At 37.5% G+C, this 24,273-nt stretch overlaps 1 protein-coding gene across 4 annotated transcripts in view; it reads right to left on the bottom strand.

The window, feature by feature from the left end:
- The window catches only part of ATP13A4 (ATPase 13A4), a 156,579-nt gene that overhangs the window by 24,081 nt on the left and 108,225 nt on the right, over positions 1 to 24,273 (bottom strand). For 3 of the 4 annotated variants that reach the window (XM_030937236.1, XM_030937243.1, XM_030937246.1), the window contains 8 exons: positions 20,887 to 21,050; positions 19,967 to 20,089; positions 19,094 to 19,173; positions 17,552 to 17,594; positions 17,060 to 17,169; positions 14,860 to 14,956; positions 13,051 to 13,123; positions 1,243 to 1,329 (listed from right to left, as the gene is read on the bottom strand). In XM_030937236.1, coding sequence (XP_030793096.1) covers positions 1,243 to 1,329; positions 13,051 to 13,123; positions 14,860 to 14,956; positions 17,060 to 17,169; positions 17,552 to 17,594; positions 19,094 to 19,173; positions 19,967 to 20,089; positions 20,887 to 21,050 — 777 coding nt within the window. The remainder of the gene's footprint in view (positions 1 to 1,242; positions 1,330 to 13,050; positions 13,124 to 14,859; positions 14,957 to 17,059; positions 17,170 to 17,551; positions 17,595 to 19,093; positions 19,174 to 19,966; positions 20,090 to 20,886; positions 21,051 to 24,273) is intronic. The other variant, XM_010373005.2, reaches the window with a different exon arrangement.

Here is a 24,273-nt window from a genome sequence, read left to right as displayed (position 1 = left end):
AAAACTTGAAACTATAAAACTACCAAAAGAAAACATACAACAAATGCTTCATGGTTTTGATTTGGGCAAGAATTTTTTCCCTAAAACCCTAAAAGCATAGGCAACAAAAGCAAAAATAGACAAATGGGAATTACATAAAACTAAAAAGATTCTGCACAACAAAGGAAACAGTTAACAGATTGAAGAGACAACCTACATAATGGAATAAAATACTTCTAAACTATACAATATAATATAATAACCCCCGACAAGGGGTTAATATCCAGATTGTATCAGGAACTCAAAAAAACTCAATAGCAAAAATAATAATAAAATAATTCAATTAAGAAATGGACAAAAGACCTGATTAGACATTTCTCCAAAAAAAAAAAAAAAAATAGAAATAGGTATGCCATATGCCAACAGATATATGAAAAATGTTCAACATCATTAATATTAGGGAAATGCAAATCAAAACCACAGTGAGATATAATCTCATTCCAGTTAGAACAGCTATTACCAAAAAGACAAAAAATAATAAATATTAGTGGGAATGTAAAGAAAAGAGAACCCTCTGGTTCTCTTTTTTGGTTTACATTTGACTGTTGGTCAAATGTAAATTAGTATAGCCATTAAAGAAAATAGCATGGAGGTTCCCTTAAAAATTAAAAATAGAACTACCATATGATCTAGTAATCCCACTACTGGGTATATATCCAAAGAAAATAACATCAGTATGTCAAAGAAATATCTGCACTCCTGTGTTTATTGCAGCCCTATTCATAATAGCCAAAACATGGGATTGCCCTAAGGGTATATCAACAGGTGAATGAATAAAGAAAATGTGATACAGACAATGGAATACTATTCAGCCTTAAAAAAGAAGGAAATGTTGTCGATTTCAACAACATGAATGAAACTTGAGGACACTGTGCTAAGTGAAAGAAGCCAGACACAGAAGGACAAATTCCACATGACCTCACTTATTTGTAGAATCAGAAGCAGAGAGTAGAATAGTGGTTTCTTTCTTTTTTTTTTTTTTTTTTTTGAGACGCAGTCTCGCTCTGTCGCCCAGGCTGGAGTGCAGTGGCCGGATCTCAGCTCACTGCAAGCTCCGCCTCCTGGGTTCCCGCCATTCTCCCGCCTCAGCCTCCCAAGTAGCTGGGACTACAGGCGCCCGCCACCTCGCCGGGCTAGATTTTTTGTATTTTTAGTAGAGACGGGGTTTCACTGTGTTCGCCAGGATGGTCTCGATCTCCTGACCTTGTGATCCGCCCGTCTCGGCCTCCCAAAGTGCTGGGATTACAGGCTTGAGCCACAGCGCCCGACCAGAATAGTGGTTTCTTAAGGCTGGAAAGAATAGAGATGGAGAGAAGGGGATGGTGAGAAGGTTGTCAGTAGGTACAGTTATAGTTCAATAGAAGGAATAAGTTCTACTGTTCTATTGCACGGTAGGATGATTATCATTAACAATAGCATACTTTATATTTGAAAATTGTTAAAAAGAGAATTCTGAATGTTCTCACTACAAAAAATGATAAATGTGTAAAGTGATAAATATGCTAATCATCATGATTTTATTACTACACAACATACACATGTATTGAAATATCACACTGTACCTCATAAATATGTACAAATATGTGTCAATTAAAAATAAGTTGTAACTTTTTAACAGCAGTCCTTATAGACGTTATGCACAAACTGTCTTTACGTCCTATAGTTCACCTTTAAAGTAAAGAGCCAAATTCCACTTCATTTGAATGCTAAGACCCCGCCCCAAAGTGAACATGGATCTTATGTAACATATACATTTTTCCATTGTGCATGCACTTGCTACCCTCATAAATATGTATAGCTTTCCCCCAAACTTGCTGAATATGTACGACTCTAATGTGTAACACAGGCCTCTTGAGGCATAAAACTCAACCTGTAGTACTTTCCTCTTCAAGGAGAGAGCAGCTTCGGCCCACATCAGAGACTGTTTCTGGTTTGCAAACCAATATCACCAATAAAGCTCTCCCTTCTACTAAAAAAAAAAAAAAAAAAAAAAAAAAAAAAAAGTTGTAACTTTTAAAAAGAAAAAGGAAATAAAGTCATCCAATTGGAAGAAAGGAGTAAAACCATCTCTATGCACTGATGACAAGAGCCGACACACTGAAAATCTTAAGAAACTCACAAGAAAGCTGATAAAATCGATCACTGAATACAGCAATGTTTCAGGGCACAAGATCAACGCAAAAACAATCATTGCGTTTCTATACACCAGCAGTGAACAATTCAAAGATAAACTTCAGAAAACAATTCTATTTCCAAAAAATGAAACACCTAGAGATAAATTTAACCAAGAAAGACTTTTACACTGAAAACTATAAAACTTTGCTGAAAGAAATCAAAGATGATGTAAACAAATGGCAAAACCCATTAAAATCTCATGTTAATGGATTAGAAGACTTAATATTATTAAGATGTCTGTACTATCCAAAGTGATCTACATATTTGATGCAATCTCTATCAAAATTTAAATAGTTATTTTTAGAGAAATGGATAAGCCAGTCCTCACATTTATATGAAACTATAAGGGTCCCTAAATTGTTTATAAAAATCTTGAAAAGAAGAATAGCATTGAAGGACTCACACTTCCCAAATTCAAACTCACTAACAAAACAGTAACCAAACCAGTTTGGCGCTAACATGAGGAAACACATGTAGACCAAGGGAATAGAATTGAGGGTCCAGCAATAAGCCCATGTATGGCCAACTGATTTCAAAATGCATATTGACATCATTTACTGAAGGAAAGAATAGTCTCTTCAACAAGCTGGGACAACCAGATTTCCACATACAAAGTAAGGAAGTTGGACCCCTACTTCATACCACATGTAAAAATTAACACAAAAAATGGATAAATGACCTAAATGTAAGAGTTAACAATGTAATATACTTAGAAGAAACTTAGGGATACATATTTATAACCTTGGATTTGGCAATGGATTCTTAGATATAACACCAAATGCATGAACAGACAAACAAATAAATAAACAGGACTTCATTAAAATGAAAAACTTGGACATTATTTAAAACGTGAAAAGACAACATACAGGAGAAAATATTTGTGATTTTATGTCTCCTGAGGGTTTAATATCCACAATATATGAAGAACTGCTAGAACTCAAAACCCAGAAGACAAAAATTCAATTAGGAAACGGTCAAAGGACGTGAATAAACATTTCTCCAAAGAAGACATGTAAATGACTGATGAGCACATGCCTATATGTTCAGTATTATTAGTCATTAGAGAAATGCAAGTCAAAATCATAATAAGATATCACTCCAAACCTATTAGGATGGTTAAAATAATCTTTGACCATTAAATAACAAGAGCTGATGAGGCTGTGAAGCAATTAGACCCCTTATATGTTGCTAGTGAGAATGTAAAATGATGCAGTCATTAGGAAAACAGTTTGGTGGTTCCTTTAAAAGTTAAATATATGATTAACATATGACCCAGATTCCACTTTATACCCAAAAGAATTGAAAACAGGGACTCAAAAGATATTGTATGCAAATGTTCATTGCAGCATCATTCACAATAGCCAACAAGTGGAGCACCCAAGTGCATCAACAAATAAATGAATAGATAAAATGTGGTATGTACATATAATGGAATATTATTCAGCTATAAAAATGAATTAAGTTCTGATGCATGTTACAAAATGGATTATGCTAAATTAAAGAAACCAGATACAATGGTACAAACTGCCTGACTTCATTTATATGAAATATATTGAATAGGCAAATTCATAGAGACAAAAAAAGATTAGAGTTAACCATGGGTCAGAGGGAGAAAAGATGGGGAGTTATTGCTTAATGGATAGAGTATCTGTTTGAGGTGATTAAAAACTTTTGAAAATATATAGTGGTTATGATTGCAAACATTGTGAATGTAATTCATGTCCCTAAATTATACACATAAAAAATAAAAATGACAACTTTTATGTTATATAATTTTACCACAAGAAAAAAATTAAGATATTTATTGATATTTAAGAAATGGTTCTATGGGTAAATGAAAAATAAGATGCACTATATAGAAGACATAATTCTAATTTATTAATTTATATAGAAAAAAGACTGGACAGAAATACATCAAAATGCTTTAATTGGTTAGCTCTGGATATTAAGATAAAAACAGGTTTTTCTCTGTTATATCTTGCAATGTTTTCCATCTTTCACAGTGAATATATGTTAATAACATACACTTAATATATGTTAAACAGAAAAGAATCAAGTTGTTTAACAAAAAAATAGAGAAAATCCTGAAGGCACTTGTTATGGAGAGAACAATCACAGAAGAAATAAGAGCTGTTCCCAAATTCTTTCAAATAGAATTTTCTGTTTGAAAGAAATTTCAAACAGAAGGACTGTTGTGGAGAAAAAATCAAACTCTTCTGTGACACCTCAAATGGCAAAACTGGGATGGATGAAAGTTACACATTTAGAGATAAATTTGACTTCCTGTGAAGGGGAAGTCTGCTAAGAAAGTTAACAAAGGCTATATGAGGTTGTTCTTTCAATAGACTTAACAAATATTTAACAAGCTCCTTTAATATGCCAGAAGTATTGGGATTATAGCATGGATCAATACAGACTAAATATTGATCTCATGAAACACACATTCTGGATGGGGAGAAGCAGGCAAAAAGCTAATGAAAACAAAGATAAATATCGTAACTTCAGATTGTGGAAAGTATTGTGAAAACATAAAGCAGAGTTGTGTGATAGAGAACTGGTTTGTTCACTATTAAAGTGATCTTTCTGAAGAAGTGACATTTGAGCTCAAATATGAATAATGAAAAAAAATCAAAGACATATAAAGATCCAACAGGGGCCGGGCGCGGTGGCTCAAGCCTATAATCCCAGCACTTTGGGAGGCCGAGACGGGCGGATCACAAGGTCAGGAGATCAAGACCATCCTGGCTAACATGGTGAAACCCCATCTCTACTAAAAAATCCAAAAAAAAACTAGCCAGGCGAGGTGGCGGGCGCCTGTGGTCCCAGCTACTCGGGAGGCTGAGGTAGGAGAATGGCGTGAACCCGGGAGGCGGAGCTTGCAGTGAGCTGAGATCCAGCCACTGCACTCCAGCCTGGGTGACAGAGCGAGACTCCGTCTCAAAAAAAAAAAAAAAGATCCAAGGGGAGAGTATTTTAAGCAAAAGAAACAGCCCATGCAAAGGTACTGAGTTGACCACAGCTTGGCAATGTATCAGAGACAGTAAGACCAGTGCAGCAGGCACATCAATGAGTGGCAACGTGGTTAGAGGTGAAGTTGATGAAGTAGTCAGGAGCCCAATCATGTAAGGACTTGAATTGAGTCAAAATGGGAACCCATTGGAGCATTTTAAGCAAGAGAATAAATAATAAAATTTGTATTTAAAAACAACACTCTTACTATTGTGTAAATGGGAGTGAGGATAGGGCTGCAACAGTGGAAGCAAGATGAGCTATAAAGTTGTTACAGTAATGCACAAAAGAACTGGCATTGCTTAGTGACTAGTGATGGGGGCTACATTGAAAATGCAGGTGGGGAATCAGAGTACATTTTGGAGGCAGTGCTAATAGAAATTTCGAATGTATGGGATGTGATGGGTGAAGAAAAGAGAAAAATAAAGGATGACTCTAGTTCTCAGAGCAACTAGGTAGACAGTGTGATTCCAGTAGAATGTAAGCTCCATGAGGAAAGAAATCTTGTTTTGTTTCACTGATGTATTGTTCCAAGTTCCTAGGTCAGTAAGTAGCACAAACTAGGGACTCAGTGAGTACATAATGATTATACTGAATATCAGATCTGGGGGAATTAAGAGTTCTGTTTGAGAATGTGAAGTTTAAGTCCTATTAAATGTCCATAGTTAGATGCAGAGTAGCTACATTTCCAGAACTTTGGATGGACATCAAGGCTGGAGATATAAATTTGGGATTCATCAGCAGGTAGATAATATTAAAGTCATGGGGCTGCTTGAGATTACTTATGGAGATGGTATAGGCTGAAAAGACAGAGGATCCAAGAACAAGACTTGAAAGATTATAAAAGTCGGAGAACAAGTAAAGGAGCAGGGATCAGCAAAAGAGATGGGGAAGCTGTATTCATTAAGGTGGTAGGTAATCCAGGAATGTGGGTAGAATGAAAGTCAAAAGAAACCTCTAAAGGAAAGAGAGAGTTGCTGAGAAATGACAAACAGAGAAGGGGCCCCTGTTGCTGATAGCAAGCAAGTCATTGGTGGACCATATAGAGCAGTGTCAGGGAGGTGCAGTTGAAGTATAGAGAGGGGTTGCTCCACTTACCAAGTTCTTTTCAGTATTTAAACAAGTTTTTAATAATAAATTGGCATGATAGCTGTTAAGATTATGATGACAAGATATAAAGATTCTGATGAGAAGATATAAAGACCATGAGGCAAGTAGAAGAGGCAATTAAAGACTTGCGTCTTTGTAATGCGTCATTAATGTACACAGTCAAACAATGGTGGCTGTAGCTGGTTCATATTGGCTCATGAGGGCAAATTGCTGCTAAATTTCAAGGCAGTTATTCAAAACACCCATTATTAAAAATAACTTTTATAAATGTGCAATTAATAATATATGGTATTAAACACAAAGATAGTGAATACTCAAAACCGATAACTCTCTCATTATTTTGCTACCTTCTAGTATTATCAATATCCTTGAGGTTAATAATGAAGACTAAACTTAAAAATGTGTCAAAATCTCAGAAAGTTAAAAAGGATATCCAGGAATTGAACTCAGCTCTGCATCAAGTGGACCTAATAGACATCTACAGAACTCACCACCCTAAACCAACAGAATATACATTCTTCTCAGCACCACATCACACTTATTCCAAAACTGACCACATAGTTGGAAGTAAAGCACTCCTCAGCAAATGTAAAAGAACAGAAATTATAACAAACTGTCTTTCAGACCACAGTGAAATCAAATTAGAACTCAGGATTAAGAAACTCACTCAAAACCGCTCAACTGCATGGAAACTGAACAACCTGCTCCTGAATGACTACTGGGTACATAAAGAAATGAAGGCAGAAATAAAGATGTTCTTTGAAACCAATGAGAACTAAGACACAACATACCAGAATCTCTGGGACATATTTAAAGCAGTGTGTGAGGGAAATTTATAGCACTAAATGCCCACAAGAGAAAGCAGGAAAGATCTAAAATTGACACCCTAACATCACAATTAAAAGAACTAGAGAAGCAAGAGCAAGCACATTCAAAAGCTAGCAGAAGGCAAGAAATAACTAAGATCAGAGCAGAACTGAAGGAGATAGAGACATAAAAAACCCTTCAAAGAATCAATGAATGCAGGAGCTTGTTTTTGGAAAAGATCAACAAAATTGATAGACCGCTAGTAAGACTAATAAAGAAGAAAAGAGAGAAGGATCAAATAGACGCAATAAAAAATGATAAAGGGGATATCACCACCGACCCCACAGAAATACAAACTGTCATCAGAGAATACTATAAACACCTCTACGCAAACAAACTAGAAAATCTAGAAGAAATGGACAAATTCCTGGACATATACATCCTCCCAAGACTAAACCAGGAAGAAGTTGAATCCCTGAACAGACATAACAGGTTCTGAAATTGAGGCAATAATTAATAGCCTACCAACCAAAAAAAGGCCAGGACCAGATGGATTCACAGCCAAATTCTACCAGAGGTACAAGGAGGAGCTGGTACCATTCCTTCTGAAACTATTCCAATCAATAGAAAAAGAGGGAATCCTCCCTAACTCATTTTATGAGGCCAGCATCATCCTGATACCAAAGCCTGGCAGAGACACAACAAAAAAAGAGAATTTTAGACTAATATCCCTGATGAACATCAATGCAAAAATCCTCAATATAATACTGGCAAACCGAATCCAGCAGCACATCAAGAAGCTTATCCACCATGATCAAGTGGGCTTCATCCCTCGGATGCAAGGCTGGTTCAAGATATGCAAATCAATAAACGTAATCCATCACATAAACAGAACCAACGACAAAAACCACATGATGATCTCAATAGATGCAGAAAGGGCCTTTGACAAAATTCAACAGCCCTTCATGCTAAAAACTCTCAATAAACTAGATATTGATGGAACGTATCTCAAAATAATAAAAACTATTTATGACAAACCCACAGCCAATATCATACTGAATGGGCAAAAACTGGAAGCATTGCCTTTGAAACCTGGCAAAAGACAGGGATGCCCTCTCTTTCCACTCCTATTCAACATAGTGTTGGAAGTTCTGGCCAGGGCAATTAGGCAGGAGAAAGACATAAAGGGTATACGATAGGGAAAGAGGAAGTCAAATTGTTTCTGTTTGCAGATGACATGATTGTATATTTAGAAAACCACATCGTCTCAGCCCAAAATCTCCTTGAGCTGATAAGCAACTTCAGCAAAGTCTCAGGATACAAAATCAATGTGCAAAAATCACAAGCATTCTTTTACACGAATAACAGACAAACAGAGAGCCAAATCATGACTGAACTTCCCATTCACAATTGCTACAAAGAGAATAAAATACCTAGGAATCCAACTTACAAGGGATGTAAAGGACCTCTTCAAGGAGAACTACAAACCACTGCTCAACAAAATAAAAGAGGACACAAACAAATGGAAAAACATTTCATGCTCATGGATAGGAAAAATCAATATTGTGAAAATGGCCATACTGCCCAAAGTAATTTATAGATTCAATACCATCCCCATCAACCTACCAATGACTTTCTTCACAGAATTGGAAAAAATTACTTTAAAGTTCATGTGGAACCAAAAAAGAGCCCGCATTACCAAGACAATCCTAAGCCAAAAGAACAAAGCTGGAGGCATCACGCTACCTGACTTCAAACTATACTACAAGGCTACAGTAACCAAAACAGCATGGTACTGGTACCAAAACAGAGATATAGACCAATGGAACAGAACAGCCCTCAGAAATAATACCACATATATACAACCATCTAATCTTTGACAAACCTGACAAAAACAACAAATGGGGAAAGGATTCCCTATTTAATAAGTGGTGCTGGGAAAACTGGCTAGCCATATGTAGAAAGCTGAAACTGGATCCCTTCTTTACACCTTATACAAAAATTAATTCAAAATGGATTAAAGACTTAAATGTTAGACCTAAAACCATAAAAACTCTAGAAGAAAACCTAGGCAATACCATTCAGGACATAGGCATGGGCAAGGACTTCATGTCTAAAACACCAAAAGCAATCACAACAAAAGCCAAAATTGACAAATGAGATCTAATTAAACTAAAGAGCTTCTGCACAGCAAAATAAACTACCATCAGAGTGAACAGGCAACCTACAGAATGGGAGAAAATATTTGCAATCTACTCATCTGACAAAGGGCTAATATCCAGAATCTATAAATAACTCAAACAAATTTACAAGGAAAAAAAAACAACCCCATCAAAAAGTGGGCAAAGGATATGAACAGACACTTCTCAAAAGCAGACATTTATGCAGCCAACAGACACATGGAAAACTGCTCATCATCACTGGCCATCAGAGAAATGCAAATCAAAACGACAATGAGATACCATCTCACACCAATTAGAATGGCGATCATTAAAAAGTCAGGAAACAACAGGTGTCGGAGAGGATGTGGAGAAATAGGAACACTTTTACACTGTTGGTGGGACTGTAAACTAGTTCAACCATTGTGGAAGACAGTGTGACGATTCCTCAAGGACCTAGAACTAGAAATACCATTTGACCCAGTCATCCCATTAATGGGTATATACCCAAAGGATTATAAATCATGCTTTGTGCCTGTTGTGGGGTGGAGGGAGGGGTATATACCCAAAGGATTATAAATCATGCTTCAGGCCTGTCGTGGGGTGGAGGGAGGGGGAGGGATAGCATTAGGAGACATACCTAATGTATAGCACACCAACATGGCACATGTATACATATGTAATACACCTGCACGCTGTGCACATGTACCCTAGAACTTAAAGCATAATACAAAAAAAAGTGTCACATCTGTAGCCATTACATTGTGAATATTTTTTAAACTGAGGATATATTCTTCCAGCATTCAAGAACTAATATGATTCAACAGGTAAGTTTCCCACATCACTGATGAATGGTTGAAGTTTTGACATAAGTCTTTGTTCTTTTGTTTTTGTCTTACTAGTCCAGCTAAAGGAAAATCTCAACCAACATTCATGTTGGAACTAATTCAGTCATCAATTGTAACTACAGATTGATTATTGACACAAGTGTTTGGCAAAACTCAATGAAAGCATTTTGTGACAATCAATTGGCTAAATGAAATTTGCAATAAAGAGTATTGTATACTTGGCTGAGCGCAGTGGCTCACACCTGTAATCTCAGCACTTTGGCAAGTGGATCACTTGAGGTTGGGAGTTAGAGACCAGCCTGCCCAAAAAGGTGAAACCCCGTCTCCACTAAAAATACAAAAAGTAGCCAGGCATGGTGGCATGCACCTGTAATTCCATGTACTTGGGAGGCTGAGGCATGAGAATCACTTGAACCTGGGAACCAGATATTGCAGTGGGCCAAGATCATGCCACTGCACTCCAGCCTTGGTGATGGAGTGAGACTCTGTCTCAAAAAAAAAAAAAAAGTATTGTATATTTTATTATTATTTGCAAATTGCTCACTATACATTTCTTTTCAGTAAAGTTACTTGTTTCCGTGTGTGTGTGTGTATGTATGTTTTCTATATATAAATATGTTTCCAAATATATAGGGGTGTGTGTGCATATATATATTTATATATATAATATATATTTTTATATATTGTATATATTTATATATACACACATATATATGTTTCCCATTTATATATATATTTCCATTATATATATGGAAATAAGTAAATATATATTATATGTATATTCAAACTTTTTTGGAGAGCAACTTGTTAAACATTTGCAAGTGTACCACTGCCTCCCACTGAACAACTGCATAAGGCCAAAATTCAAATTCATGCCCCTGGATGTTAGAATCTGGCTAATAGAAATGGAATGGTAATAGAATTAGGGATGAGAATGGAGAAAGTGGGTATACACAACTGTTCGGGAAGTTTAAAAATACAGGAGGCAGTCGCTAGTGGTAGATTCAAGGTTGGGAGTTCGAGACCAGCCTGTCCAACATGGCGAAACCCCGTCTCTACTAAAAATACAAAAATTAGCCAGGCATGGTGGTGTGCACCTATAATTCCATGTACTCGGGAGGCTGAGACATGAGAATCACTGGAACCTGGGAGCCAGATGTTGCAGTGGGCTGAGATCAAAGAATAATTTTTAAAAGAAAGAAGATAAGAGAATGTATTATATGCCATCATTGGGAATGATCTAGTAAACAAGAGAAAGGTTGATAATAACGGAGAAATACATTATTAAAGGAATAAAATCCTTGAGAAGGTTGGAGGAAATAGGAGTAAAAGCATCAGTGGAACTACTACAAACCTATTAGAATGGTCAAAATCCAGAGCACTAACAAAACTAAATGCTGGTGAGTATGTGAAGCAACAAGGGCTCGAAATCATTGGTAGTGGAAATGCAAACTAGTATAGCTGTTTGGAAAGACAGTTTAGCAGTTTCTTACAAAACAAAACTTATTCTTACTACATAATCCTTTACCCAGTGGAAAAGAAAACTTATTTACACTAAAAAATCTGCACATGGATGTTTATAGCAGCTTTATTTACAGTTGCCCAAACTAGGAAGCAACTAAGATATCCTTCAGTAGGCAAATAAATAAATAAACTGTGGTACATCCAGACAATGGAGTATTGTTTAGCACTAAACACGAATGAACTATCAAACTAGGAGAAGACATAGTGGAACCTTAAATGCATGTTACTAAGTGAAGAAAAGCCCGTCTGAAAAGCCTATATATGATTCCAACTACATAACATTCTAGAAAAGCCAAAACTACTGAGACAGTAAAAGATCACAGTGGTTGCCAAGAGCTTTGGGGAAGATGGGAAGATGACTAGGCAGAGCAAAGAGGATTTTTAGGGCAGTGAAAATACTCTGTGTGATAATATAATGATGGATATATGTCATTGTACATATGTTCAAACCCATAAAATGTGCAAGACTAGGAATGAACTGTAATGTAAGCTATGGACTTTGGATAATAATGATGTTATTATTAATTGTTTCTCACGACTTGCTTTCATTGAGTTTTGCCAAACTCTTGTGTCCGTAATCAACCTATGATTGCAATTGATTACTGAATTAGTTCCAACATGAATGTTGGTTGGAATTTTCCTTTAGCTGAGTTAATAAGACCAAAGCAAAACAACAAAGACATGTCAAAAACTTCAATCATTCATCAATGGAAGTTCATCAGTTACAACAAATATACCACTTTGTGGGGAAGGTTGACAGTAGCAGAGGCTATGCATGTGTCGGGGAAGGAAGTACATGGGAAATCTCTGTACCTTCCTCTCATTTTTGTTGTGAATCTAAGTCAGCCCTAAAAAAGAATAAAGTCATAAATAAAAAAATTTTCCATTGCAGGAAATTAGGGAGACAATTTGTATATTCATTAGAAGGTGGAGAGTAAGAGAGATATAATGGCAAGATTACCTTTAAGCTTCATTCTAAATCCTGAGAGGCTAAGATTTAGATATGAGAAATATAAAAGCCATTTGGCTTCTATAAATTGGGCACATTTTAACTATAACTATATCTAAAAGCATTCTGAAGTTAGTGTTCCTGATTTTCAAGCTGCTTTTTTCATTTTAAGTGTTTAGTGACCATTTATAGAAGTTCCAAATTTTGCAGAAAACAGCAAAATAATGAGCAAGCTTTTCTTTTGCTAATACTTTCTTGCAATACTCAAAAATGAGGATTCTATTTCCTCTCTGTGTATATATTTAGGAATAAGTTACACATCATTGCTGCTGTTGCAGCTGCTGTTCCTCACGGTAGACAAAGTTTTCCAAGGCAGAGGGAGGCCAGCTGAGGGTAGCACCTCTGGTAAGAAAGTTTTAAAATGTCTTACTTGTTACACCAATAAGAGTTGTGATGGCCAGATCCTGGAACAGAAACTGGTAATTTGAAAGGCTGTTTGTCTCCTGAAAATGAAAAGAAAGCAGATCAAAAAAGTTGTGACCTTCGGGATGAAATTAGATAATGATTACATTTATTTTCTCACTGCGACATAGGGTTTTTCAAGTAAATTACTGAGGGGATGCTGTGGTCAGGGCCTGGTTGAGTTGGTGAGTGATGGTGTTGGTGGAAGTAATCAAAGCCAAACCTGTGAAACCCTCTCTATCCAGGGGGCCTATCATCATGTACGTTCAGGGTGGGATTGTTTGTGCATCCGTATTATTTTGTTGAGGAAGACGTCTTCCCCTGCCAGATTCATCTCTGCTCTCTTTTCTACTTGTTAACAGAAAAATCAGGATTTCATCTCACACAATAAAAGAATACATCCCCAAGTGACAAATGTGTGGTAACCTTACATAAATTTTACTGATGGAAAATAAGAATAAGTAAACCCACTATTTGCATTCTCGAATGTTTTTAGACAAAATGTTAGAAAATCCTAGCAAAGCATCTTAATACTCTTGAGGAAAAGTGTTCAGGTCTTACTGATTTTAAGAAACTCACTTTCTTTCTCCTCACCCCTTAGTGGAAAGGAGATAATGTTCAATGTTTAAGTCTACCTTTGAGAATAATTTGGGAATTCTAAAATAGAGCCCAATTTCTATAAACAGCCTATCCTTCTCTAGCCCATTTATCAGTGAGTAGGAAAAGATATAGTTTATCTGAAAGCAATAGGACTAAAACCTTTAACCCAGGAAAAAGAAGGCAGTATATAAAGATGAATCTGGATATCTGCCACACAGATATCCAGATGAAATTTCTTGTGTTGGTTTTGGTTAATAGGATAATCTCACATGTTGAGTTCACAGATGATGGGCATGTTTTTTTCTCCTCTTATATCTTGTTAAATAACAAAAGTGATCATAAGAGCTATGTATTTTTTGTGGTATGATATGCCAGTTTTCACATCCCTATATTCAGGGAATCAGTGGCACGCTGGCTTATACTAACACTTAAAAGTCAATTGCTAAATTTTCAGAGATGTTGTGAGCCGGCTGTTAAACAAGGCCGATGTAAAAACTTAAATTATACAAGTGTACCATTAAATAAATTATACTAAAACCAAAGTTAATAAATACTCAAAGCTCAGCACTTTCTAAATATTTTTCTACATTTTACTGTTATCTGTGCCCTTGAGGTCATTTACAACTCTTGTATCTATATGGGGCAAGTACTATAGAACCATATGCTACTGTACATCTTTCCCCACTTCATGTTCAGTGACAATGGACGCATAGCTTGAAACTGGTTTTGGTAGGATTATTGACACCACTGAAATGGGCAAAAATTAATAATCAGGTCTTTTCTTTCATGCTAAATGAAGCATTTAGCAGCATCCCGATGCAGAGAACCATTTCTTTATTGAGTGGTAGACTAGGGTAGAGCCACATTGGAATGAAGAAGATAAAGACCTTGTCCAATCAGGTAAAAGTAGCAGCAAGAGAAAAAGTAATATATTCAGTTGTCATCCTCAGCTATTTCTAGATAAAAGGTTTCTGTATCAGAGAAATGACATCAGCAACCTTTCCTGTGCAAATCTATTTCTGATTTACTTAAAAAAATTCTTAAGGATATTTTTGGAGGGGCTATTGTTGCTCAGATATCCTATTTGTACTCTTTCTTTGAGAGGCATTGTAAATTGAGAGTGCATTGCTACTTGTTTTAGTTCACACTAACCAAGAGGCTAAGTCCCAAGTCATACCCAGTAGAGCAGCAGAACACCAACATACTGAATCATGCTGTACAGGGCCATGTACTTAAACATGCAAAAGGAGGTAACGAGAGCTGCACGTCCTTCCCTGTGTAAGAAAAGAGATGATAAAACGTGAAAGTAATGAAAAGACATAAGGTCAGTCACTCTGTGCTGTTCAGCAAAGCTCAGGAGAAAAAAAATACAAAGTCATTCTACAACTGTTTGAAAATGGACATCCCTGAGCTCGTGGATGCAGGCTGCCAGTAAACTAAACAACCCAATTTTCAAGAAGGCCAATTCCAGGCCCAGGTCCAGGGTCCCTGAACTGGTGATGGAGTCCAGATTTACAGTTGCTCTTGTCCTTCCAGCAGGCAATGTTTTAACTCCTCAACTCAGTGGAGCTAGTGCCAGATCTTCTACCTACTCACTAATGTGATGCAGAAGATCATTTCCCTTGTCTCAGTTTCTTCATCCGTGAACTAATGGATTTAAATAAAATTGCAGATTCAGGGGTTATTTTCATACAGGAGCTTCAGGAGCTTGGCAAACATTTGATTCAAATTTCATTTTGGCAGTCCCAACTTTTTCTAAAACTGGACCAAAACAATATACACACTCAAATTAGTCATATATCAAATTGAAGTAGGCTGAAAGGATGAGCATTTTCATCTGTGTTATCGTCGATTGATTGTGTAAATAGTATACATTTAAAGCATGAAATAGATGACATATGAAATGTCACTTTTAACTTCTATTTCATTTGGGGAAAAATAGAGTTTAAGTTACACTTTTTAAATTTAAATTATACTTTTTTTTTTTTTCTAACAGGGTTTTTTGCTCAGTCACCCAAGCTGGAGTGTAGTGGCATGATCTCAGCTCACTGCAACCTTCACCTCCAAGGTTCAAGTGATTCTCCTGCCTCAGCCTCCTCAGTAGCTGGGACCACAGACATGCGCCCCCAGGTCTAACTAAATTTTTTGTATTTTTAGTAGAGACTGGGTTTCACCATGTTGGCCAGGTTGGTCTCGAACTCCTGACCTCAAGTGATGCACCCACCTCAGCCTCCCAAAGTGCTGGGATTATAGGCATCAGCCACCACACCCAGTCTAGATCATACTTCTTTAAGTTTAAACTCATGCCCATTATGATGTCCTGGGGTGTTAAAACCTGATCCTCAAACCAGGTTTTTTTCTGTATCAGAGTTTTGCCATGACATTTCCTCTGCCTAGAGGTAGTTTCTCCTTATTGCTTAGAGAGGTTCTCTAAGCAATAAAGAGAGGTTCTCCTAAGAGAGGTTTTCCCGCACCACCCCATCTGAAGCAGCTGCTTCCACCTACACAGCCATCTTATTCCCTTTACCCGTTTTATTTCCTGGACAGCACCTATCAAAATCAGTAAGTATCGTCTTTATCTCCCTTAGTTTCTGGCACTAAATGCCTACTCACTAAATATTTGCCAAATGTATGAATAAATAAAAAATTGGGAGGGAGGACCTAGCCAAATTATTATTTTCATGTGGTGGAAATAGTGTATCTGTAGATAAAATACACTTGAATAAAATTAATTCTAAAATAATGTCTAACCTCATAGGGTTGTATGAGCTTGGGCACATCAGTTAAATTTTCTGAACTTCAATTTTTTATTTGTTAAAAAAAAAAATAGCCATTCCTGCATCTCCAGGATGAAGTGTGAGATGGTAGGCATTATAGCATTTTAAAACTAGAAACACATGTCAGTTACAATAATCAAGAGCAGCCACCATGCTCACTATCTCTAGCATTCAAATATAATGGAGCAGAAGTACATTTTTGGCAGGGTGGCAGGGAGAGCATCAAAGCAAATTTTAGTGAGAGCAGCAAAAGCCAATAAAGATTTTCAAAACGTTATTTTTCAAATAAAGATTGAAAGGAGATAGATACATTTGAAAAATGAGGATGACTGACACTTCCAAAGCCATAACAAGTTCCAGATTCCAATCTTCTAAAAATAACCTAATCAGTGAATTCACTGGAAATGCCACTGCTCTCCCAATGTTACTTTTAACTTCTGGAAAATCCATTTGGAAGTAGGATGCTTGGCTGCATTCTTCCACAAAGCACCCTCCCCACCCAGGGACACAAAGTTTCTCTGGTCTTTCCCAGGCAGAACAATGTGATTTGTACCAGAAGTCAAGAGAGAGAAAACAATGTTTGAGGAAGTGCCTACTTACTTGATAAGGTGAGGTACGCACTCAATGTTTGGAGTTTTGGAAGTGAAAGGTGAGGCCACAGATGCCTCCTGCTCTGATAAAGAGATGCCCACATGAGCCATTTTCAGAGCCTGAAAGCAAAGAATCAGCTTACTTCCCACATAGACTCACATATGTCTCTACTCAAACCTCATAAGAAAAGGCCAGTTAAGCTGGCCACAAGGTGGTTTGTATGCCTAAACTCTAACCAAGAGACTTAACCCTGCCTGGAACATATGAGAAAGATGGCATTAGGATACCTAGCCAAAGAAATTAGAACCCTAGAACCAAATTCTACCCCACGTAGCCTAAACTAACCATTGAATCAATGTGTGACTTTGGTCAAAAGCCTCCCAATGCAAGTTTATCCATCAAGAGGAATGGAAATGATATATACCCCAGGAGTACTACCTCTAAAGGGCTTGAGTATAATTGAATGTGAGATTATGGCCACACACACTGGCAGCTACTTACCCCACAGTCATTGGCTCCGTCACCACACATACCTACAAAGTAACTAAGAGGGAACCACATTAATTGTAGATGAGATCAAAGCTATCTTGCTAATTTCTCTAATTAAAAAAAACAAAGTAACCATCATTACTCAGGGTTCAAACTCATTATTTAAGGGAAATTTCCTAAAACTCTAGTTTGACTGAAAAAAGTGTGATTCAGCAGTTTATACAATGGATTTAGAAATTCAGAACATGATTCCTTTACTGTAAGTGTTTCATGTAGACGCTGCACATCACTGCGTAGGGAGAGCTTTCTCAGCTGTCAGACAGAGGTACTCGCAATTCTATGATGTAAGCATGGCATGGCAGAGAGGGCACAGGATTTGAAACCAGATCTAGATTTTGACCTGGTCATCTTACCATTTTCACTATTATTATTCCCATCATTATTATTATTTTGCCTATAAAGGGCTATGAGTATTAAATGAGGTGCTGTATGGGAAAGTACTTATAAAGTCTAAAATGCTAACAAGTTGTAGTTGTTTGTGCTGTTAATACTAGCATGAGAGGAAATCCACCCTGTCAACAGTCACTCAACTCAAGTATGTAATGTCAGGCCTAGAAGTTGAAGAAAGAAAACACATCCCTGTTTCAGAATGGCTTTCTAAGGCTGGGTGAATACTCTCTTGAATCACTGACAAGGATTATGGATAGCCAGCTTTTTAAATTATGAGCATTCTGACAGCATTCATAGAACATGCTATACTTTTCTTCCACACTGCCATATGGAAGTAACTCGTTGACTCTCTAGGTTTCAGCCACGTTGAGAAGACAGGATTTTCTGAGCTGAGAAGCTAGCCTGATAATGGAATCAAATGAATAGGAGGGCAGAGTAGAAACGAGTAGGAGTTGGAGTCATGTTGTTGTGACATGGTGACCAAAGTGGAGAAAGGCTCTGGTACTCTGTGGGGTTCTATTAACAGGAGACAAAGGGTCCCGAATGACAGGCACTTCATTTGGACTGCCCATTCTGTCTAGGAATGGAGACACTTTGTGTTAGGAGAGAAGAATTTTTCTGATTTAGGATGGAAAAATGCTTTGGCACACAAATATTTTAGTCTTTTTAGTGTTACATGAATCTCTGGTCATATGAATGTCCCTATATCATCATTGTGATGACAGCATATGCAAATAATGTCTAAATACTCATTGTCCCCCCAGGAGCTGAGCTCAAGCCACCTTTCCATTCTTATTTCTCCCCATACTCTTTCAGGCCCCTTAGGTTCTAGTCCAGTGATTCTCAACATTGAATGCAAAATTGACTTATGCGAAAAAAAAATACAGATTTGTCAAGCCCCATATAAACAACTGAATCAGGATCTCTGAATGGTGAGATCCCTTGGTATTACTATTTTTCCAAAGCTTCTAAGTGATTATCTCATGCAGCCAGACTAAGGACCACTGCCCTTGCCAAACTGAGTGACTCCCTGTACCTCTTCCACTCCCCCTGACTGTTATGCCTCCATGCAGTTCATGCCACCTGCACTGGCAAAGAACCTACTCCAGTTTCTGAAATTCTTCCACCAGACTGGACTTCTGCCCAGGAGACATTCTTGCAAAGATGGTCCCATTGATCAGTATCTGTAAGGAACCCAAAATGGAGATTTTTTTTTTTTATCAAGTCAGCTGGTTGTACATGAAATAATTAATAATACTCAGAATGTTGACTGCATCATGACACTTATGATGAAGAAAAAAAAAGTTTCCAATGAGCCTTCCTTTGGATTTTAAGACAAACACTGGGGTTTTGGTCATCAGATAAATGATCAGTGAAAAACAAAAATCAGTAAAGATAATTACTTAACAAAAAATATTTTATGAAAATGATGACCTACAGGAATTTACCTCAGCTGTCATGGGGAATGTGGTCCTGAAAAATCTCAAGCTTAATGGAACCTTGAACTGCAAAACAGCAAGAGGTTGAGGGATAACTATGTATCTAAAACTTACCTCCTCCCACTAAAGCTTTAAGTTCAACCCTCTTGAGTACTGAGGTCATCGATCAAAGAATGAATGGCATTCCCTTATTCTTGGTCTGCCTTCCTGTATAATTGCAGGGTTTCCACTATACTTTGAGACCCCTTACCATGGCAATATAGTGACAGCCACCCAAAATCATCTTTATAATTTAAGAAATCACTGATACTTCAATCGTATAGATGGTGGAAAATTGACTAATCAAGTTTATTTATTTCAAACCTAGTAGGAAATGAGACACTAGTATCCTCTGCAAAAATATCTGTCTCTCTTAAGATACAGAGAACTCACTGAGTCTATTTTTCCTGTTTCAAGGTTTGAAATAATTTAGGACCATGCTCTGTAAGTGACATCATCAGCATTTTCACAGGGAGACTGTCACCCTCTTAGAACTTACCTTTGGCAGTAGGCTGCTAAAATGTTGACTTATAACATGAAAGGATTTTCCAGTTAGGGCAAAATGGTAACTTCCTTCTCTGCCATTATCAGAGACTTCATCCCTGATGTTAATGTAATTATCCTACAAAGCAAGACATAGTCATTTGAGACTCTTTCACTTGACAGAGTGGTTAGAACCACAAGCATATCTGAGAGAAGATAATGAAGACAGACCAGGATCTATCTGTAAAAGTCACTCTGATTCCTCAGAGAAGCATTTTCTTTTTGCTGGATCAATCTTTGCACATCACAGACAACTAGTGACTAGGAGCATAACACTTACTCATGTCCTGTTTTCATCGTGATTTGATCTTGGTGAGTCCCAGAGAAGAGCACATTTCACACATTTCAAGTGTAAAATACAAAAGCACTGCAGCTTAACAAATTTCTCCCTGAAATGAGAACTTACTATTTTTTTTCCTTAGGGAACTAATATTGTTCTACAAGGACACAATGGAGACAGAATACCGACAAGGCTGGAGACAAATGAATGAAACTTTTTTCTGAAAACATAGTCTGATTTTCTGAGACACACAGCAGCATCTCTCCCAAAGACTAGATCCCCTTTGAACCCAGTGGGGTGATTGACAAGCAAGGGGAAAGGGAGAAAATAGATTCAGCTTCACTCACTATAGTCTTTCTCATACAAGGCCAACCATTTTTTTAAGTTTAAAAGATGGATTATTTCTAGCACACAAGAAAGCACTATACCTTCAAGCTCAGTACGAAAAGTACGGAAAAACCAATGTAATTGAGTTCATTCAACAGCATGAATGCTAGACATTTGGAAGCATATGTTGACTCTTGGTCAAAGCTGTTCAGTCACCAACACTGCAAGACATGTTGGTAATGCGGCAGAATGTCTGTGTTCAGGAGTACCTGATTCCCATACGTAATGTGTTTCTTCTCTTCTACTAATGTCCAAGATATAGATGCTGATGAGGACCCGTTGGTTTCATTTGCCTCAATGAGAATGACTTTCTGGCTTTCAGAAACCATTCCAGATTTTCTGGCCACTGTTATTGCAGTCTGAAGATTGTCACCTAGAGGAAAGGAGGAGTGTCTCAAGATGAGATTGACAAGATTAAATTAATTCATGCAGAGCCTTGAAAATCAGAGCAGGGAGTTCAGTCCTTATTTCAGGTATGAAGAGAAATGATCTCTAATGTCTTTTTCAGCCCTGACCTTCTGTGACTCCATGATCCCTTTTCCCGTTCTTACTGCTTTTCATCAGGTTACTTCATGATCTACCAGTGTATTTTTGCCAGACTGGGGGAAAAAATAAAAAAGCAAAATTCAAATCTATTTTCGTCATTTGTTAGCAGCTTTGCAAATGTTTAGGCAAATCCTCTGGTTTAGTAGAGTATCTGGTGGCTCCACTTCCAGGCAAAATGGAGTAAGCCCACTACGATCTCTCTCTCCCACTGATTACAATGGAAAACTCTGAACAAAAACCAAGCAGCAACTCCCCAAGGACTTTGAAAAGTAAACAAAAGCAGGCAGATGGTGGAAGGCAGTCCAATTTGCAGAAGCAACCCACAAGGGGATGAGTTTCTCGACTTTTTTTCTCTTCCCTATTCCATATTTGACTGGTGCGTGGGCCTCAGTTAAAAAGCTGTTTGGGCAGCAGAACTCTAAAAGATGCCCAGTCTTTCTGGCCAGAAGAGCCAGGAAAAGGGACTCTTGTAGGCTAAAGGGCATGGGCGGAATCCTGGAAAGGAGAGAGCCAGACATGGGGACTAATTCAGTACGTGAATTACATAAGTCCCAAGTTCAGTCTAGAGCTGTGCATGTGTGGACCAGATACAAAGAAAGATAACAAAAATTCCAGGAATTGAACTATGATATAAATCACTCCCCATTTGTGAGAGTAACCTCTGAGTGAGGCAGACCCAAACACCATAGCAAAATATTTTATATTTAAGCTAAGATTGAAACTGCCACCTACAACAGGAAAGTTAGAACTTACGGTTGATTGTTAGCCAGACAAACAAACAAGAAAACCCTCAACATTCTGCAGAAGATTTTAACAGGATTCAAAGTTTCACAACATAATACTCAAAATGTTTGGGATATTCAATATGAAAAATCTGGAAAATCTGGCCAATTCTCAAGAAAAGCCACAACAGTTGCCAATCTATACATAGTCTAGATGTTGGAAGTGTCAGATAATGGTTTTTAAAGCAGCTATTGTAAGACCCCTTCCTGTGGTAACTGTTAATATTCTTGAAATGAAAGCTAGAAGTTCTCAACAAGAAAATATAAACTGTGGGAAAAAACCAAATGGATACTTTAGAATTAAAAAATATAATACCTGAAATTAAAAAAAAAATCACTGAATGTACTCAATAGCAGAATAGATCAATGGAAATTATACAACCTGAAGAGCAGAGAGAAAAAAATCATTTTAGTGAACAGACTCAAAGATATCAAAATAATTCATATTCATGTCATTAGAGTCCAACAAGATGAGGAAAAAAAGTTGAAAAAGAAAAAAAAATTGACAAAATAATAGGAGAAATTTTCCCAAGTATGATAAAAGACCTAAATGTACAGATTCAAGAAGTTCAGTGAATTCCAAACAAGATAAACTTAGTGAGAATCACAACCAGACACATAGTAATCAAACTGCTAAAAATCAAAGATAAACAAAAAAAGCAGTTAGAGAAAACCACATTACATATAAGAAAACCATAATTCAAATTATCACAGATTTCTCATAAAAAATACGCAGGGAAGAAAAGAGTGGAACATCTTTGAAGTGCTGACTTCATCTTTCACTTTGAAGTGTCAATTCTGACTCCTATAATAGCTGCTGAAAATATCCTTCAGGAATTAAGGAGAAACGAAGACTTTATCAGATGAAGGAAAATGAAGATAATTTGTTGACAGTGGACATGCTCAAAAATAAACAACAACAACAACAAAAGCTACAGGGTTCTTTAGGTTGAAATGAAAGGAAATGATACCAGAGGTTAACTTAGAACTTAAGGAATGAAAACATAGAAATGATAATGATCTGGGTAATTATAAAAGTCTAATTTTCTTTACTCGTGTTCTTTAACTCTTCACTGTTGAAAGTAAAGACTATCACATTATCTGGTGGGGGTTTTCGACATATGTCATACTTATGACAATAATCACATACAGAAGAGAAAGCAAGAGACATTCCTGGTTATAAGGCTTCTTGAAAGGAGAGGTATGTACGTTGTGATGCCTAGAGCAACCATTAAAAAATTAATCATATAATATCTGGCTGGCTATCCTTAACATAGCTTCTCCCAGGTTTCTACCAAAATATGCATGAAGATCCTCAAAAGAGCTGAAGTGGTGGGAAGGAGCTGCCTGAGGCTGGAAGGATACAGGGAGCCCTGAGTGCTCACAGGTTTCCTCCATGCTCCACAGCAGGCCGCTGACAGCCTGTCTGCTTTTTGCCCTCCACCACCTGTGAGAGATCTACCACCTGGGAGAGATCTACCACCTGTGAGACATCCAGTTCTCGGGATAAACAGCCCAGGCCTCAACTCCAATCATCTGACAGAAAAATTTAACAACCTTTCTAAGGAATCTGAGACACTGGACAGGAAAAGATCAGGAAGAACAATCAGAGCACATGACTAGAGAAGTCATGTGCACTGGCCAAGCGCGGTGGCTCACACCTGTAATCTCAGCACGTCGGGAGGCCGAGGCAGGCAGATCACGAGGTCAAGAGATCGAGACCATCTTGGCTAACATGGTGAAACCCTGACTCTACTAAAAATATAAAAATTAGCCAGGTGTGGCGGTGCATGCCTGTAATCCCAGCTACTTGGGAGACTGAGGCAGGAGAATCCCTTGAACCTGGGAGGCGGAGGTTGCAGTGAGCCAAGAATGCACCACTGCACTCCAGCCCTAGTGACAGGGTGAGACTCCATCTCAAAAATATGTATATAAAAAATAAATAAATAAATAAAGCACTGGCCGGGTGCGGTGGCTTATGCCTATAATCCCAGCGCTTTGGGAGGCCAAGGCGGTAGGATCACCTGAGGTCAGGAGTTTTGAGACCATCCTGGCCAACATGGTGAAACCCCGTCTCTACTAAAAATACAAAAATTAGCTGGGTGTGGTGATGCACACCGTAGTCCCAGCTGCTTGGGAGGCTGAGGCAGGAGAATCACTTGAACCCAGGAGGCGGAGGTTGCAGTGAGCCGAGATCATGTCACTGCACTCCAGCCTGGTGACAGAGCGAGATGCCATCTCAAAAAATAAATACAAATAAAAAATAAA

Source organism: Rhinopithecus roxellana, chromosome 1, assembly GCF_007565055.1.
Source record: "Rhinopithecus roxellana isolate Shanxi Qingling chromosome 1, ASM756505v1, whole genome shotgun sequence".
Classification (NCBI taxonomy): domain Eukaryota; kingdom Metazoa; phylum Chordata; class Mammalia; order Primates; family Cercopithecidae; genus Rhinopithecus; species Rhinopithecus roxellana.
The sequence above is the reverse complement of the archived record's forward strand: the minus strand, read 5'-3'. Positions and strand labels throughout refer to the sequence as shown.